Source organism: Littorina saxatilis, linkage group LG14 (assembly GCF_037325665.1).
Source record: "Littorina saxatilis isolate snail1 linkage group LG14, US_GU_Lsax_2.0, whole genome shotgun sequence".
Classification (NCBI taxonomy): domain Eukaryota; kingdom Metazoa; phylum Mollusca; class Gastropoda; order Littorinimorpha; family Littorinidae; genus Littorina; species Littorina saxatilis.
Window position 1 is genome coordinate 35,169,180 of NC_090258.1, and position 18,964 is coordinate 35,188,143.

Genomic DNA, 18,964 nt, shown 5'->3' on the forward strand with positions numbered 1-18,964 from the left:
TGGAATAGGAACGTCGCAGAGGAAAATACTGACAAATGTTAAAAAATACGGAAAAAGAGTACTGAATAGTGGATTTGGGGTTGGACCTCTGTGTCAATAGCCTGAATAAGCGTTGAAACGAGTCAGGCGGATGATCGTTGGCATTTGTTTTTGATCGAGTGGTTCCAATGACCAGTCCACGGTTTTTTTTCTGTCGACGTTAAACACCAAATAAAGAAAGAAAGAAAGTTTTTTTCTGTACTGTTTGTGTACCGGTTTGAAAAAATACTATCGCCATCACTGGGCCAGACCTAACTGTTACTGTGTATTACAGTGTGTTATGTTGCTTGTTACAGTATTACCATCAGTGATAGACCGACTTGGAGATGCCAAAGACCAGGTCAGAGACCAGGCCCAACAATTGCTACTCAAGTTGATGATGCCTGCTTCTTCACCACAAGTAAGTTCATTGTCCATTCACTGCATTGCTATGAACACAGTGTTAAAAAGAACAGTTTGGCCATTACGCTGACATGTAAACACCAAGATGCAGTATTATGTCTGATTCTAGAAGGAAGCGTTTCTAAAAAGAAGATTGTTTTGTTTATAGAGATCTCCAATTTCTGTCACTTAGCTTACTGCAGTCTCTTCTCTTCAGCATCTCTCTTATCCAACTCTCTCCCTACCTCCATTAGTAAAAATAAAATGACCATCCTAATGATGTGATTTTTGTTGTGTTTCAGTATGTGTTTGAGCGCATGTCTGGAGCTTTCACTCACAAGCTGTGGCTGGTACGGGAAGGTGTCCTGGTCTGCCTGCAAAACGCCATCAACAGGTACAGTCGCTCGTTCTATGTCTGTCTGTCTGTCTGTCTGTTGGTCCGTCCCTCCGTCTGTCCCCTGTCTGCTCTTTAGAAGAAGACGAAAATTCATCGGGAGCCAGACATAATAATAATAATTATATGGGAGATTTATAGAGCGCTTTACAATGAAAAAACATACATATACATACAAAGCAAGGCGAAAAAGCATGTGCAGCAGCATTCAGCACACAAGTGAACAACGAAACACTGCATCAATACAAGCTGCAAGCATACTAACACAGGAAAAACATTCAAACACCTGATCAAAAATGCACCATATTGAAATAAAAATTAATCAAAATACTGTGTGAAGAAGTGTGTTTTAAGGTTTGATTTGAAGGAACAAAAAGTTTGGCAGTGTCGGATAGAGTAAGGGAGAGAGTTCCACGCAACGCCGACGGCTGCAGAGAAGGCTCTCTGACCATGCTGTTTGCGACTAAAAGAAGATAGACGGAATATTCTAGTGTCTACAGAGGAGCGGAGGGATCGTAAGGGTGTATAGAGTGTGAACAGGTCAGACAGGTAGGATGGGGCTGAGCCAGATACTATTTTGTAGCAGATACAGCAGCACTTATATTGGATTCTCAGCTCTACAGGGAGCCAATGAAGTTTCTTAAGCAAGGGGGAACAGGACTGGGACCGAGGGGCTTTTCAGACAAGCCGGGCTGCAGATTTTTGAACGCGCTGCAAAGGATGGATGACAGACTGAGGACAGCCAATGAGAACAGAATTTCCGTAGTCTAATCGAGAAAGAATGTAGGAGGAAACAAGGGTCTTGGTGGCATCTTCGATAAGGTATGGGCGGATAGAACCTATTCTCTTACGCTCGGTGTAAGCGGACTGACAGACTTTCATAACATGGTGTTTCATGGAGAGATCGCTATCAAGAAAGATGCCAAGATCACGGACGGAGTCTGAGAATTCAATAGTGCTGCTGCCTAAAGTGATAGAAGGAGGGAGAGAGAGAGAGGAGGAGAAGGAGGATTTGCTGAAACGAATGGCTTCTGTTTTGTCACAGTTAAGTTTAAGCTTAGACATTAGACATGTGTCATCTAAATAGCTTTGTTAATGATAGATTATGTTCAAAAGGGCTGAGTAGATTGGAGAGCTGATGCACACAGATAGAGGCCGAGGGATGACTTGCTTGCAGTATCATCCAGACAAAATGTCTCTGCATCAGACAGAGATAACTTTCTCACTTTGCATTCTTTTGATTGTTACAGGTATGGTGCCAGAAGTTTGCACCTGTCCAAGACAGTACCAGCTATCTGCAAGTTGCTGGACGATCCCAACGGTCAGGTGAGAGAGGCGGCAGTGAACACACTGACAGAGATCTACAGACACGTTGGGGAGAAAGTCCGCATTGACCTCGCTCGCAAAGGAATAGCGCAAGCCAAGTAAGTATGGAGAGAAGTTTTGTGTTTGACAAGTTGCAATTGTGTCTCTCAGCTTCAATACAGGAGAGAACAAAAACGTTTTGCATACTCACGCTTTGACAAGGCTTACCACAACAGCCATGCTTGTCGGGAGATCTACTTCTTTTACAGAATTGGCCGAACAAACATGAATGATGTCTCAGTATGTGTGAAAGACATCACAGCCTGTATCTTTTGAGGCATCAAATTCTTCATGACGTCTATCTGTGTCTGCATGCGCGAATATAGTTCAGCTTTCTACGCTGTCTTTGTCATCTCTGTCCTATTATTTCGGACTCACAGGCCTCATGAGCGAGCCACTTCAGTCCTGAAAGTACAAAAAAACTGTGCACTAGCCTTTGGCTAGTGATTCTGAAAATTTACTCGCCAGAGAGCAAACTTTACAAGCCAAACCAACAATTTGTTTCAGCAACTTTACACGCATTTGGCGAGTAGATGAACATTTCTACTCGCCAGTTACATGTTTCTACTTGCCATGGCGAGGAAAATACTCGCCACTTTCAGGGCTGCACTTTACAATGGCAGCTAAACTCGCGCATGGAAACAGAACACTCTTATGGGATGCTGTTTGCAATATCCTCAGTGTTGATGAAGTTGTGAAGATAAGAAACAAGTTACAGCGGAAAAATAGCTCAGTCAGTAGTGTCACTTGCTACAAAAACCAATGGTCGCTATCGGCTCGGGTTCAATCCCCATGTTCGTCGAGGGATTTATTTCCAAGAGTCAACTTTGTGCAGATTTTCCTCAGTGTACGAACACCCATCCCCTCATCCCCGTATGCACACACGGTAAAGAACCCAAGTTCACAGCGAAAGTCTCAGGGCTTGGAAACATGAATATGCACATGCAGGGAGAGAAAACAAGTCGCGTAAAGCGAAATTACTACATTTAGTCAAGCTGTTGAACTCACGGGATGAAACTGAACGCACTGTATTTATTCACTAAGACAGTACAGCTTCGTCAATCCCCGCGTGAAGGAAATCGCTCACCTTCCACGTGCAAAACGTAGTGATATTGACACGCCAGATTAGCGCGGAAGCGTATTGTGCTAAGCAGGAAAGCGCGTTTTTTGGTATTCGTGTTAACTTTCTGAGCTTGTTTTGAATACAACCTATCATATCTATATGTTTTTGGAATCAGGAAATGATCACGAATAAGATGACATCATTTTTGGATCGATTTCTTACATTTTAATCGTAAGACTAATTATTCTATTTTCGTTAATTGTGATCACATTTTAAGAGTAAACATGACATATGTATATATTTTTAGATTCAGAATGTGATGAAGAATACGATGCAATCAATTTTAAATCTGTTTGCGAAAAATCGATTTTAATGACAACTTTAATGAGCAAACTCATTAATTAAATTTTAAGCCTCCAAGCTGAAATGCAATACCAAAGTCCGGGCTTCGTCGAAGATTACTTGACCAAAATTTCAACCAATTTGGTTGAAAAATCAGAGCGTGACAGTGCTCAACTTTCACGAAAAGCCGGATATGACGTCATCAAAGACATTTATTAAAAAAAAATGTCTGGGGATATCATACCCAGGAACTCTCATGTAAAATTTCATAAAGATCGGTCCAGTAGTTTACTCTGAATCGCTCTACACACACACACACACACACACACACACACACACCACCACGACCCTCGTCTTGATTCCCCACTCTACGTTAAAACATTTAGTCAAAACTTGACTAAATGTAAAAAAAGGGTAGCGCCATGCTTGAAGGCAACTGGCTTTCCCCAGTGAGAAAGCAGCCATGAGGGTAACCTCAAAGGGCTATTTGAAATCTTATCCTTATTCTTATATTTTCCTTATTTTGGGGCTTTTGGAGGACGATTGTGAGTTTGAATCCGTTCGTGTCATGCTCTGGAAGTGTGGTACTGTACATACAATATTTCTCATGCTTACTTTTAGTAGCGGCCCAGTGGCGTGGTGGTAAGACGTCGGCCTCCTAATCGGGAGGTCGTGAGTTCGAATCCCGGTCGCTGCCGCCTGGTGGGTTAAGAGTGGAGATTTTTCCGATCTCCTAGGTCAACTTATGTGCCTTTTTGTTTTTCATTAGACCTGTCATTCTGTTTGCTCAGCTTTGTTAGATGTTTGCATATCTTGTTGCTATTTTCTTTGCTTTTATTATTATTTCTTATTTGCGCTTCGTTTATCGATTCAACGTCTTGTGCACAGGTCAAAATTTGTGTGTCAGGGGTCAAATTGGTTTGACTTGAACTTGACATTCGTGTTTCTCCGAACGTCTGTGTATCGAAACACAGATACACGCACTCCATGACTTTGTAAGAAGACAAAACATATCGCTAGGTTTCATTTGTTTGTGATGAATTTATGACCTTTCATGAAGTAGTTTTGTTTTTTGTTTACTTTTGCGAGTTTGCCAGTTCGTTTTTGGAACTTTGCAAAGCAGTGTCGTGTCGTCTGTTTAGGTCTGGGGAAACGCCAATGAAAAGAGCCGAAGAATCCCCGAGCGTTTCTATTGGGTTTGCTTTTGATTATCCATGTATAACCTGCTTCCTGCAACTATGGTAACCGGGGATTTATTGCATGGGGAACATGAGATTTATTTCCCAGGTGCTTGTGAATGAAAACTCGTGAAAATGATGACAATCAGTTATATCATATTTATAAGTAAATTATTTTATGGCTGCTGTGCACTTTTGCCTAAATATTCTTTGGGAAGAATGAGAATAATGAGAGTGCTTTTTTCTTCATCAGGTTGTCGCAGATCTTTTCACGGTTTGATGAAGTGAAGATGTCCGGCGGCATGCTGCCCACTGCTGATGTTGGTGAGTCTCATTGGATTCTTACTGGCACTGTCATTGTGTTTCTCAAAGCCACATTCCTTTTTGTCCAAGTCAACATGTTCACCACCACAGATCTGTTCAGCCTTTACACACCATCAGAGCATCCTTCAACATGTTCACCACCACAGATCTGTTCAGCCTATACACACCATCAGAGCATCCTTCAACTAAAAATCAACAGCCTGGGTGCAATTTTCTTGTTGTTGATGTTGATGAATTTATTTCGTAGGTAACAGATTTGTCAATCTGCTTAATTGAATCAGCACAATATTCCCACTCAGCACAGAATGCATCCACACTATTGATTTTTTATGTGTGTAGGAGTGAAAGTCTGGACAGATCTGTGACGGGAAACTTGAGCGTGCATGCAAGAAGAAAAGTACCTTTACAGCATTGTTGTCGTAAAGTACTTGTCATATTAAGTTTAGTTTTGTAATGTATGTTTGTAAAATTTGCCCATCGGTTATCTCTGAATGGCAAGAGAACTAAACAGAGCGGAGCTGAACTTTATATTACCAAGATGGAGATTCAAGGCTATGTCTGTTTTTTACCATCGGTCCTTGGGGAAAGAAATCAACAAATCGGTTCAGCAATCAAACAAACAGACCAACAAACAAACTAGATCAAAATATAAAGATAAACTAGAAAATATGATACTAAAACAGAGATGTTGAGAAGGCAAGCAAGAATATAAACACTAATGACGATGAACGGAAGCTGTTGATGTAAAAGAGTGTCTTGATTTTTAGCTGTGTATTTAATATTTGTATTTGTTGTGTTTTTCAAAAACAGAATGTTCTTCTCCTAGTAAGTAATCAAAAAAGGCAGGGCTTGCTCTTAGCTTTTGGATGTGTCTTTGTTATGTGCATATGTACACAGATATCATGTCATTTTCAGTTTTTGTTTGTTATGCATATATCTTCTCGCATATCTGTATGCCAGCTTTCGTTTTGGAAAAAAAGTCTCCTTTTGTAAATGCCCTAACCTTTTTTTTTATAATTAGGTCAACAAGACAATTGTTTTTTACAGAAACATTCACACCAAGTTGCATGTCATTTTGTTTATTGTCTTTTTGTATTTTTCTCCCTTTTGTTTTTCTTCTGGCACAGACAGAAACACCGAACACAAATGCAGTTGTCACTGCTTGAATTTATTTTGATTGTGCAGTGTTTGGATATCACTATTTAAATAAATCATTTTACTTGTTTTTGTCAATGTCATCTCATGCTGATATTCATTTGCAGTCTTAGTATGTAACACTATCAACTCTAACCTCTGTGTCTGTGTTGACAATGCCTCATGATGTGTGCTTGTTTGATGAAAACACAGGTGTTTGCAGCTTTTTCTATGGCTTTTGTTCCTTATTCAAATAGCATACTTGGATGTGCATACAATGGGTTGGGCATTTTTATGTATTATGACACGATTGAGATGTGTTAGTATAGAGTCTTGGGAGGGGAAGCAACTGTGCTGAAAGTTGCTGTATAACTATTACTAACATTAAAGAGTTGCGTCCCTTAGTTGTGTTCTCTTAAAGGTAAACTTAACTGGGTGAAGAAAATGCGGGGAAAATATATCTGCTTCTTTTCTGCTTTCTTTTGCAAAGGTGCTGTGTATTCAGAGAAATCTGATAAAAGGTTTTTGCAGTGTTATGGTTTGTAAATTACTATCTGCAATATCAAGTATACCAGAGATCATAGGGTGACATGGATGAATAGGGTTGGAGTGAGGAGTTGGTGATTTTTTATTTTAATATACCCAGCTAATTTGTTTACACATGATCATTGTTTCACCAAAAAATAATTTTGAATGAATCAGATATGAAAGAGAAACACAGTAGTGCTCAGTAGTAGTGTCTGTCATCCCTTTAAGTGGGTCTGCCCTTTCTTATTGTTTGTGCATACATGCATGGGCACATGGGTTGCTGTGCATGCACATGCTCTCCCCCTCTCACACTTGCTCTCTCCACTTCCTCCTTTCATCCATCCCTTGGGGCTTGGATTTCAGCCCAAATGCAAAGTGAACAGTGAATCTGAGAAGCATTGATATGATACTTCTTCCGGTGTCAAAAACTGACAAAGCTTACCATATATTACAGACCGCCTGTGGCTACCAAGGCTAGGAATATGAGAGAGAGAGAAGAGAGGGAGGGAGGGAAGGAAGGAGAAGAAGAGAGAGAGAGAAGAAAGAGAGAGTGGGAGGGAGGAAGGGAGGGGTTTGTACAAGAAGCAGAATTTAAAAGATCTTATTTTGAATGGGAAAAAGTGGAGGATCTCATTTTCTCGGTTGAGGGATGTGTAACGAACATTCGAGTGTACAATGTAGACTAGTGATTGTATTATGCTGGTTCTAACTATGAACTCTTATCTGTTCATGAATAGTTTGGATAATGTCTTACCTGTAAACACAGTACTGATCAAAATTAATGTGTGTGTTCTCATGGAGTTGACAGTCTCTTGTGTCATGTTGTAGCCACGGATCTTTCTTGCTTGGTGTGTGAATGTTGTACGTATTTCATTGCATTAAATAATGTACCTGCTGTTAACTTGAACAGCAAAACTGATTTTGAATTCATGTACAGTACCATACCTCATGGTTGCCTACTCTAGGGTTTGGCCCGATTGCACCCATGACTACAAAGAATTTTTTAGATTTGGGGGGAGTCCGTTGTGAAAATATTTGGGAGGTGATATTTCTGCTTGACATGGTAAAATTACCATCAGAATAAGATGACTGGGTGTTGTTACTTGCAGGCATGTTTGGTATCATATTTCAAATTGCATTATTATTCACGTTCTGACACAGCATTGAAAAACTCCAGTATGTGAAAGCAGTTATGCTCCATATCTGAAGTTTGGATGTCAGTGATGATAAAAGAAGCTATTTTTCTCACTGCAGATGATAGGTAGGCTCTGTATTTCGCGTCAGAAAGATTTATGTGTGTGCAGCAGCTTAACCTTTACAGCTCCATCGTTGCAATATATCAACAGCATATATCAGCCTTAGTGTCACTTGATGTGCTAATGTCAAATGAAGGAATAGCTTATTAAATCAATGTTCCATGTGTTCAAAAGATGGAGACTGAAATAAAGATTTTGTGGAGCTGGTAAAGGTACATGTACACAATTCTGCAAGAAACACCCATATCAGTTTTAATGTTTTGGTCCAAAAAGGTAAAAGGTAAAGTCACACTATGCAAGATGACTTTTACAAACAAAACTGTAGAATATCTGAATGACCTTGCCATATAACCAGGTAGACTATTAACATACCAGGCACAGTTGATATGTTTGTCAGCTTGTCTTCTTAGGTGGTAACGGAAACATGATTAGCATTTTAGTGGTGACCCCCAAGCTTGATTTGCATTTTGTTGTGACCTCTGTGTGGCGGGCAGGGCAGTAAAACTGTACACAGGGTTTCCCCTGTCATGTAAATGAGGTAGATAGACACAGGTGAGGAGACCTTACCCCTCCTCAGCACATCTTTACCTATTTGCTCTTTGATGTTGCCACACACCTGTTTGCTTGGCTTGTCTATTTTGGCTTTTCTTATTGAGTTTGAAGCCTAATTTTGTTAGATATGTGTTGTGAAGGATGCAAGTGACCTTGTGAAGAAGGCTTGATACATGTACCCCACCTGTAGGAACAAAGCGTCTAAATAGTTTGCCAAAGAAACCAACCTCATTTATCAGTCACCTCATTTGACTTGCATGGTTATGGGAAAGATGGGGGTTGGGGGCGTTGAAGGTGGGAGGTAAATCAGAACTTGGGCAGGAATGGGGGGGGGGGGGGGGGGGGGGTTAACAGGTAAAATCCTCAGGCTTTAACCTAACTTAACCTCAGTTCATGAATTGTCCACGAAAAGGCCAATTTTAGCATACCACTTACACCCTTTGGGCAGTGAACCGTCAGCGTTGTCGAATTGTAGGTGGAATTCCCCGTGTCCAGCGTTTAGCCGCTTTGACTGAACAGGGCCATTGGAGTCGACAGTTGTAGGGTTTGTGTTTGAGCAGGGATTGCTAGATCGGTTCCCTTATCTCTCAGTCTGACCCCAAGACCTCCCGAGGGGCTCACGGGGCTCACGTGACTGGGATTTTGTTCAACATTCATGTACAGTCCCTTTTACCACCACCACAAGTCTGAGAAAATAAGGCGGGAACAATGTTAAAACCGATGTAATTTTTGTTGTATGAACGAACTAGCTGAAAAAACAAGGTCTTAAAAAAAAGGGGGGGGGGGGCTTAAAAATCAGGGGTCTTAGAAGGGGGTTCCACTGTATCGGCAGCCTGAACAGCCGGCACTGTAAGTAAGCTGCCTGCTTGTCTTATCGCGCCAATTTCGTCAATATCTCGTCAAGTTGGGCGTAAAAGTTAGTCCATGGCTTTCATTTTGTGTTTCCGTTTTTCAAAGTTTTCTTCCCCCGAGTTTTCAGGTTGTATTGGAAGGAATGGTTGGTGGGCTGCAAGAGAGAATGTAAAGACATGGATAGCTAAGTATGTGGGTCGGGTTTAGCGTGAAGTGTTTGCGAAGGGTTGGGAGGAGGAGGGTGAGTGGGATTCGGTTTTGTTGGAGAATTCACTTCAGGTTTCGACCTTGCCCCTCAATTTGGAAGCAGTATCATAATCGCATTGATTTCTGATAACATCACGATTGGCAGGAATTCGTTTCATTGACAAGCTCACATTATGCAGGAAACAGAGAAAAGAATGAGGAGTCTAGTCTAAACTCTTATCTCACATTCACAAGATTTTGCCCGAACCCCATTAGATAATATCGTAAAGCATGGATCTGTAACCTGGGCTGAATGGCCTTGAAATGTTTGTGTCCCCACCGAAACAGTGCAGACCTTTGAAGAAGGATTTAGTTATCCGTATCGAGGCAGGGACAATGACTCACAACTCTTGTTTCGTGTGTTTAGGTTTTATTTTACTCTATCTTTTCGTAAGTTTGAGCAAATTTACTGCAGATGATATGTAAATAGTAAGATCACGTTGGGTCGTCAGAATTGAAGGTGCTTTGCTGTCCAGCCAATGCATGTTTTTTGGGGGTGAGATGGAAATTTCATCTTTTGAATTGAGGTGAAGTCGGAGCTCGCGACCCGAGTAATACGAGAACATTTGAGTAAAGAAGTTCTTACAAAGTGGGGTTGTGGCCTCAAGCAACTTCAAAAGTTCCGTCTGTTGTTCCACAGGTGCTGTTTTTCCAGAATGTCCCGGCTCACTCCACCTGAACATTCAACTCTCTGTCTTTTGACAAGTTTCAAAAACCATGATCAGCGCTCTTGTTTGTTTCTAAAGAAATTTGAGTATAGGACATTTAGGATGAGGTGTGCAGTAGAGATTAATGTGCCATAAAAAGCAGCACCCGCCGACACCCCTAGAACGTGACCTAGCCGTGGCAAGACGTTACTGACCCAATATCTGCCAAATCAAGTCAAATCTTGTTGACCTCTCTCCTAGTCACAAACCACCTCACTCCACCCCGTCCTCAACAGGTGCAACACTTGTCTCCCTTTTTTACCCATTCTCTCCCTTGCTATCACCAGTGAACATGGCCAGGTACTCATTTTGTGTTCAAAAATGACGGAGGGATAAAGATTGTGCACCCGAGCGATGTGATGGTTGGGGATAATGGTTTCATGTCCACAGGTGTTGAGAGAACAAGGGTGAGAGAGAGAAAGGGTGCATGATATTCGTTTGAACCCCACTTTGTATGCTCAGTATTCAGTGTCCTTTTCTGGCTGAGAGTGAAATTATGCTTTATTTCAAATGGAAACCCGGCCTTGAACCTGAACTAGGTTGCATCACAGCAACCATAGCCGCCACAGACTAACGAGTCTGTATGACCTGATCTTTGAATTCAAATGCCTAACTTCGCGTGGCCAGTCAGCCATTTTATACATGTACTATTGGTGCCATCCATCGAAATTTAAGTTTCTGTATTTGGTACATGGGAAATAGAGTTTTGTATGTGTACAATGTGTTTATGTCATGAAGTTTGTAGTTCTCTCTGTGCTTTGAAGCAGTGCACTGTATTGTTGAAACAGTCCCAAACCTCGTGATTGAAACAACTGAAGCATAAATCAGATTAAAGGCTGACATTGTCCTATTTAATAGGGCGGGGATATAGCTCAGTCGGTAGCGCGCTGGATTTGTATCCAGTTGGCCGCTGTCAGCGTGAGTTCGTCCCCACGTTCGGCGAGAGATTTATTTCTCAGAGTCAACTTTGTGCAGTGCTTCATTTTGTTTTAGAGCATGAGGGGTCAAATGACCCCTGACCACTGAAAATGAGGGGTCAATTTCATATGGCATGGGCCAACACCACCGAAAAGAAAATACACCACAAAACAACAAAAAAGCAGGAAAAATAACAATTTAAATTATTCACAGACCTTGACCGCCTTGTGTGAGTACTCAGTACTGAGTAGTCACTGGGAAAACAGTTTCCTGTTGCATTTGCTGGCCCACTTCTGAACTACGTCCATGAAGGGCATGTCAGCGACGGCTGGCCCACTGATGCACACCCTCACCCATTATCCCCTTCTCCCACGGGTTCAGTAAAAACAGAAAATATTTAAAGTGAGTTTGGTCTGTACAAGTCCACTGACTCCAGTTAGCTTTGCCTTCAGCTTCTTCACAGGAGGAGGCGGCAAATGGCGAAATTGTTCGTTAGATCAACGTGACGTCATGCTCAGTTTTTGAAACACAAGCGGAAATGAAAGACGCTTTCTGATTGGTTCCTCTCTGCAAAGCCAATGAATCAAATTCACTGACACACTTGTGATTCAGTGACTCACTTGTTTAATCTCAAGTCGGCGACCTCCGATCGCTAGCGTGGAGAAATCGGCGACGTAAATGAAAATAAAAAAATAAAAAAATTGTTTTTAAATGTGCGCCCGACGGGCGCATAGCACGGCATTGCCGTGCGTCATTTTGAAAAATGACGCGTGAATGGCGCGGGCGCCCCGGCAAAATGAAGCACTGTTTGTGTGCAGACTCTCCTCGGTGTCCGAACACCCCCGTGTGTACACGCAAACACAAGACCAAGTGCGCACGAAAAAGATCCTGTAATCCATGTCAGAGTTCGGTGGGTTATAGAAACACGAAAATACCCAGCATGCTTCCCCCGAAAGCGGCGTATGGCTGCCTAAATGGCGGGGTAAAAACGGTCATACACGTAAAATTCCACTCGTGCAAAAAACCCGTAGTGTACGTGGGAGTTTCAGCCCACGAACGCAGAAGAAGAAGAAGAAGAAGTCCTATTTAATTACTTCCAGGGCTTTTCCCATCGTTGCGGGGATGTATAAATTAAGCTTCCTGCAAAGTTTTAGCTTTGAAGTCCTTACCAATTACGAGAAATAATTAAATTCTTTATTGCTATGTTCTCCAGGACTTGGGCTATCTTTAGACCGTCAACACAGACAGTACAGCGTCGTCACTCCCCGCGTGAAGGAAATCACTCGCCTTCCACGTGCAAAACGTAGTGATATTGACACGCCAGATTAGCGCGGTAGCGTATTGTGCTAAGCAGGAAAGCGCGCTTTTCTGTATTCTTGTTAACTTCGCAATTTCCGGGAAACGTCCACTTTCACTTTGAGACTGTTTTGTTTACATTCGACACTATCAAAACCACTTTGCAATACTGAAATAATTTTTTCTGTGTTCGAAAGCTACAGCTAATCGTTATTATATTCCCTTAGGTACAGTTTTATAACATTATTGGCACATGTAAACAATAGGAATTAATTAATGAACGCTACGAAAAGGGCAGCCTTAAAGATGTCTCTTTTTGTGCTTGTGACTGAGGGCTACTGTGTACGGCAAACCTTCAGGCGTTCATTCTGCTTATGACAGAAGGAGAGGTGTACGTCCCCATCATGGTTTGAAACCACCCGAATAGCTTGTGTGTATGTGTGAAAGGGGCGGTGGTGGAGTGCACACAGAGTAGGTATGCCCCAACGTCTTGCAGTGTCATTTTTCTTTTCTCCCTGAAATCGGAATAATGGGTGACATTTGGCCGTCACTGAAATGATGTTGAACAGTGAAAGATGTGGGTGAAAGTTCATGGAGTGTGTCTTTCTGGTCGTGTTTGCTACTTTTGTGTGCTGCTCCCGCTGCGGGTGTCATCTGTGCATTTCTCTCTTGATTCTTGGGTCTATTCTTGTGTTCAGAAATCCTGTTCTTCCCCAAAAGTCTTTACTACTTGTACAGGCAAAAGGCTTTTCTGGTATACAAGCCGTATATTTTACGTTATTTACACTTTTGAGATAAAATATGACATATTACATGGATCGAGACAGGCATTGTTTTGCGAGACCAGCACAACAGTTGGCCAGCCACCTAAATCGTTTTAGTCGACCTCTGACGTCACTTAGCTCTAAGAAGGGAAGTCTAATGGTCAGTCAAAACATGAAATATGATATGGCGGATCGACGATCGGTTATTATTACTTTTGGACTTAAATGTGACTATTTGTGCTCGTTTTGCGGCATTTAGAATGTAGCAGACATATGGAATATGAAAATTAATATACCTCGTCGAAATCTTAATTTCACTCGTCTAATTGCAACATGCAAAAGTAAAAGTAGCAGTGGGTACATGGTGGTGATAGTGAAGGGGGGGGGGGGGGGGGGTTGCGGGTTGGTGGTGCAATGTTTGCATGTGGAGGTTTGAAGCGCCGACTCAGTAGAGCGCACATGAAATCATGTTTGCACTGTTAATAGAAAGTTAGTTTGTACTTTATTTTAGCCACCCCTCCCTGTCCGAAGACTTTCAATGTTTGCTAAGTCGTCTGTTGTGTGAACTGGTCGCTGTAGTAATACAGCCACTCAGTCATTGAACACAATGATGGCAGTTAACCTAGATCTGTATCTGTGTAAGCAGCAAACATGTCACTGTTGGCTACTTTCAGCCCCATACAGTCTGTTTGCAAGTAAGTGTTGACTTCTATTTGGCTCCATGCCCACCGTTACTGAAATGTTCAGGACCGAAACCTCGTCTTCTGACGTTAATGTGACATTGTCTGCTGTTTTTTCTCAGGCTTGACTGTCAGTATCTTGAGGGCTGAAACGTAGGTCTGTTGGCTTGACTTTCACGTAATGTGTACCACAATACTAAGCCGCATACAAACAGGGGAAACGAAAATTAAAACGAGAACTGGCAAACGAATATTGATATCAATACTGGACACCCAGCTTAATGAAACATGCGGTTTGTCGGTTGCTTTGGTCTTGTTTGCCATCGCCGTTCATTTGAGTCCTGAATACTGAATACTTGAACAAACAGTTCAGCTTCTTTTGCGCGAAACCCGATGACCATTGACCTAGCTAGAAGGTTATGATTTAACACATAAAGTTTGATAGTTGGATGTTGTTAACGTTGCAATTCTTGAAAGACATACTTTAACGACACGAAGAAAAGTGTTTTTTAAGAAAAAGAAGAATACTCCCTCTTACTCTCTTCACCTCCCTCTCATCATCCTTCTCTTTCTCGCAACGCAGCACAAAACCACTGTCCCCAAATCTTCTAGGTTGACAGTTGGACCATAAAAGAATTTGCTTACCGTTTGATGTGTGTCAGCCGTATAAAAGGATTGGATACAATAATTCATGCATGCATGCACGGTCAGGGGGTCAGAGCAGGCTGACCCAGCGGTGCTGACCTATTATTATAAAATTGATATTATGTCGTCACCAGGCGACGGGTAAAACGAGTTAATGTGCTACAATCTTGATTTCATTTCTGTGTGTGAGAATGTGTTGGTCACTCAACTACCTCCCCCCCCCCCCCCTGTTCGATTCTCCCCTGCTGTCAAGAGCCTTGGTGTCTATCTCGACTCCACTCTCTCCATGCACATCTCCTTCATCATCAAGACCTGCTTTTTCCACCTACGACGCATCGCCTCCATCCGTCGCTACCTCACCCTGTGTCAAGCTGGTTGTCTCCCTCATCTTTAGTCGTCTGGACTACTGCAACTCCCTTCTGGCTGGCCTGCCCGCCTCATCCAATCATGGCCTACAACGAGTCCAGAACGCTGCTGCCAGGCTGATGTTGCGGAAGACGAAGCGAGACCACATCACCCCCCTTTTTCGCTTCTTGCACTGGCTCCCTGTCAACACCCAAATCTCCTACAAACTGTCCACTCTGGTCTACAAGTGTCTCAACGACTCTGCTCTCGAGTACCTTCAATCCTCCCTGGACCTGTACACCCAGCCCTCCGACCGTCCCCTTTGTTCTGCTGCTGACCCACTCCGCCTTCACATCCCTCGCTCGAAACTCACATCTGCTGGTCAGCGTGCATTCCCCTCCGCGGGCCCCTCCGTCTGGAACTCCCTGCCGCTTGAGCTTCGCCAGAGCCCCTCTCTTGACGCGTTCAAGAGTAGGTTGAAGACTCAGTTCTTCCCGTAGCTGGCTGGGACTTTCATGTTCGACGTGATGTGTTGTGCCCCAAAAGACATTCTTGTGCTGTGCTCTGTAATAGGTGTTTTCTTTGTGCTTAATATTATTTTGTTTGGACCTAGCTATTGATGTGTACATTGTTGTTTAAACAGTTGTTTGTTGTATGTTTATCAGGGTTTGCTAGTGTGTGATAGGGTTCGTGTCCGTCTGTAGATGTTAGTTTCTTTGTTAGTCCTGTGTTGACAACTCTTCGACAAGCGCTTAGAACTGTACCCACGGAATACGCGCTATATAAGCTTCCTATTGATTGATTCATTGAACTAAACGTACACACTGACTGAAACAATAAGCACGCACGCACGGACGCACGCGCACACACGGACGCGCGCGCACACACACACATGCACGCACGCACACTCTTTCTCTCTCTCTCTCTCTCTCTCTCTCTCTCTCTCTCTCTCTTTGCCAGTGTGCTGGACAGCAGTTTTGTTTGTAAGTCCGACAACTGCAAGACTTGGTAACCAGAAGCTGTGTACCGCTTACATACGTGTTTGTGTTGATGGCTTATCGTGTGGCGGAGCGTGCCGCTGATGATATCCTGACCTGCACTTGTCACGGGAATAAATTGCATCCCTTAGGGGGCACGACATTTAGCGGGCTCCTGGACTTGTGTGGTCCACCCATCTCAGTACCTTCCTGCGCACACGCAGCGCCCAAATGTTCTGTAGAACCAAAGGCATAGCTGTATAGTCTAGAGACATAGTGCTTGCTGCCGCGCGAGCCCAGAACATTTTCCCTCTTTATCTTAGCTGCGCTGGCTGCAAAACCCCTCCGCGCATAGGTGTTTCCAGACACATCGTACGTAGGGTGTGTAGTGATTTTAGGATAGAACAGGTTATGTATGTCTGTGTGTCATTCATTCTCTCTTCGCGCTTTGTGTGTGTGTGTGTGTGTGTGTGTGAACTAAAGCGTATCAAGTTGTAAAGAGGTGCCCTTAGACAGTCCGGGTCCTGACACCTTCACAAGTCGCCCAAAGAGGTTGCAAAAATGCGTCAGTGCCTTTATTTGTCGTGTCTTGTTCCACTTATAGATTTAGTGGATGTGTTGCGTCACTAATGTCGCCATCAATATTATGGGGTTTTTCTCACTCTGCATTGCTGTGCGACTTTCCTTCCTGAGGCTACAAACGATTCGTACACACATAAACACATTAGGGTTCCTACACGGGTTGGGAGGGTCTGTTGATGGCGTTGTAAAAAGATGTTCTTCAAATACATGCAGGCATAAAAGTAAGTACCCCACAACAATTTAGGGCAAACAAACGAACTTGAACAGTCGGAAGTCTCCAACCCCCGCTTCCTTTGAATTTTTGGACTGAATAAGCTTGTTTTAGCTGCTACTGCTATTGATACCGTTCATAGAAAGAAGAAGATTGGAAGGGTAAAGCAATGGACCGAACAAAAACACTATTCCTACTGCTACTAGTAGGAGATGGTGACGTTTAAGGATGATGACGATAATAATGATGCGCTAAAATACCTCAGTACTTTATAAAAAAAAATTAAAAAATAAAATGTATTCACACACCCTCATATCAGGCATCCTAAGACATCTAAATGTTTCTTAATAGTGCAACAATGACATCATACCCAGCTGATTGCTAGGCTTGTCTTTGTTGCCACCGGACTTGCTTTCTGCGCTTCTTATTGGATGTGACATTCAGTGTTGATTCTTTGATTCATTGGTTTAAACACAATTTTATTCAAAATACATGACATGAAACAATTGACAAAAATGCAGCTAGGACACGAACTCAAGCAGATGCTTATTTGACATGACCATAACAATGCTAAGTTACACAAGTTTTCATGACAGTGGACAACACAATTATTAACCAGAAGAACAAAATGTAGGAGGGGGTATGGGGAACTTAATCAAAACAGGAGGATTTACAGAGAGAAAAAAAAAATTAATAAAAAAAAAATAAAAAAAAATAAAAAGAGACTATGGGACGAGAACATCGATGCTGAGACATGCAATAAGTAAGTTCAGATAAATGTACATTTTCATGGAGAGGGCAGCATAGTTCGTTACGAATGTATGGAAGAAAACAACCACACACACACACACACACAAAAGAGAACAGCAAAACAAAAACAAAAACTCAATGATAATTATTACTTATGTTAAATATGTAATTGATGCAACAACACTGAGAGGCGGGTTTACGTTTTCCTGCACACAAACATACACAATACCAGTACGTGGGCTAATCCTTCAAGTTAGTCGACCAGATTCAGCAATAAAGGATTGGACCGACTCGAAAATCAATGTATTTATGCGAAATGAATGTTGCTCGCTGCCTCTTAATAATGTTTCCACGTGTCTAAAATTGGCAGGCAGTGAGTTAATTGTGGACTTACGAGCATTTTCAAACAACATGCAGTATAACAAGTAATGTTCAGCTGTTTCGTTCCGGTTACACTGTGGGTTATCTTTTAAATGGCGTTTGCATAAATCGGAATTAAGGTTACTCATGTTTAAACGCATTCTGCTGTGTTGTATTTCTACCTGTCTTTTTCCAAAATAATAATAAACTGGCACATAATGATGAGGACTTTGTAAATAATGCTTAAACTCGCTTTAAATTGAGTTTGTGGTTTTAACCACATCAGGCAGATCATTCCATAAAATTGTAGTCGAAGGAACGAAGGATGTTTGGAAGATTTCTGTCCTGTGAGCTGGTACAAATCTTTCAAGTGGTCGTCTTCTGTTAGGATTTAAGGATGAAACTATGGTGGCGAAAGGTCAACTAAATATAGGGAACATTTACCATGAACCATTTTATGATATAAAATCAATTTATGTTGTCTTCGGCGTTCCTTTAGACTACAAAATCCGCTTTCTTTGTAAATCTTACCATGACTAGTTCTCCGCACACCGCCAATTATAATACGTAAAGCTTCAAGGTGTAGTTTTTCCAGGGTGTTCGACAGGGCTTCGGTACAATTATCCCATAATACATCAACATAGTCAAAATGTGGCAAAATAAAGGATTTGTACATTATTTCCAAACTTTTTCTGCATAACTTATACTTATAATGCCTTAAACAATTAATCAACAAAGTGGTCTTTTTCACAATATTTCTGACTTGAGCGTCCCATTTACAGTCATTTTGCAAAATAATACCGAGGTGCTTGTGTTCCTTTGTGTCTTCCAAAACAATTCCATTGAAAAATAACGGGTCAATTTGGCTTAAGTCACGTTTTATATTCAGCAATTTGGTTTTTGTTTCATTAAATGTGACTTTCCAACGTGCTGCCCAACAACTAATTTTATCGAGGTCTGTATTTAAAATTTCGGCACGTCTTACCGGATCATTCAATGCAAGTGACATGCTAGTATCATCAGCAAACAATTTAATAACAGACTCAATATCATTTACAATATCATTTATATAAAT

At 41.9% G+C, this 18,964-nt stretch overlaps 1 protein-coding gene across 13 annotated transcripts in view; it reads left to right on the forward strand.

Annotated features, from left to right (window-relative positions):
- Nucleotides 1–18,964, forward strand: part of LOC138947648 (CLIP-associating protein 1-like) — a 239,753-nt gene that overhangs the window by 63,206 nt on the left and 157,583 nt on the right. For 12 of the 13 annotated variants that reach the window (XM_070319156.1, XM_070319159.1, XM_070319157.1 and 9 more), the window contains 5 exons: nt 336–439; nt 723–814; nt 2,065–2,238; nt 5,016–5,086; nt 5,897–5,911. In XM_070319156.1, coding sequence (XP_070175257.1) covers nt 336–439; nt 723–814; nt 2,065–2,238; nt 5,016–5,086; nt 5,897–5,911 — 456 coding nt within the window. The remainder of the gene's footprint in view (nt 1–335; nt 440–722; nt 815–2,064; nt 2,239–5,015; nt 5,087–5,896; nt 5,912–18,964) is intronic. The other variant, XM_070319161.1, reaches the window with a different exon arrangement.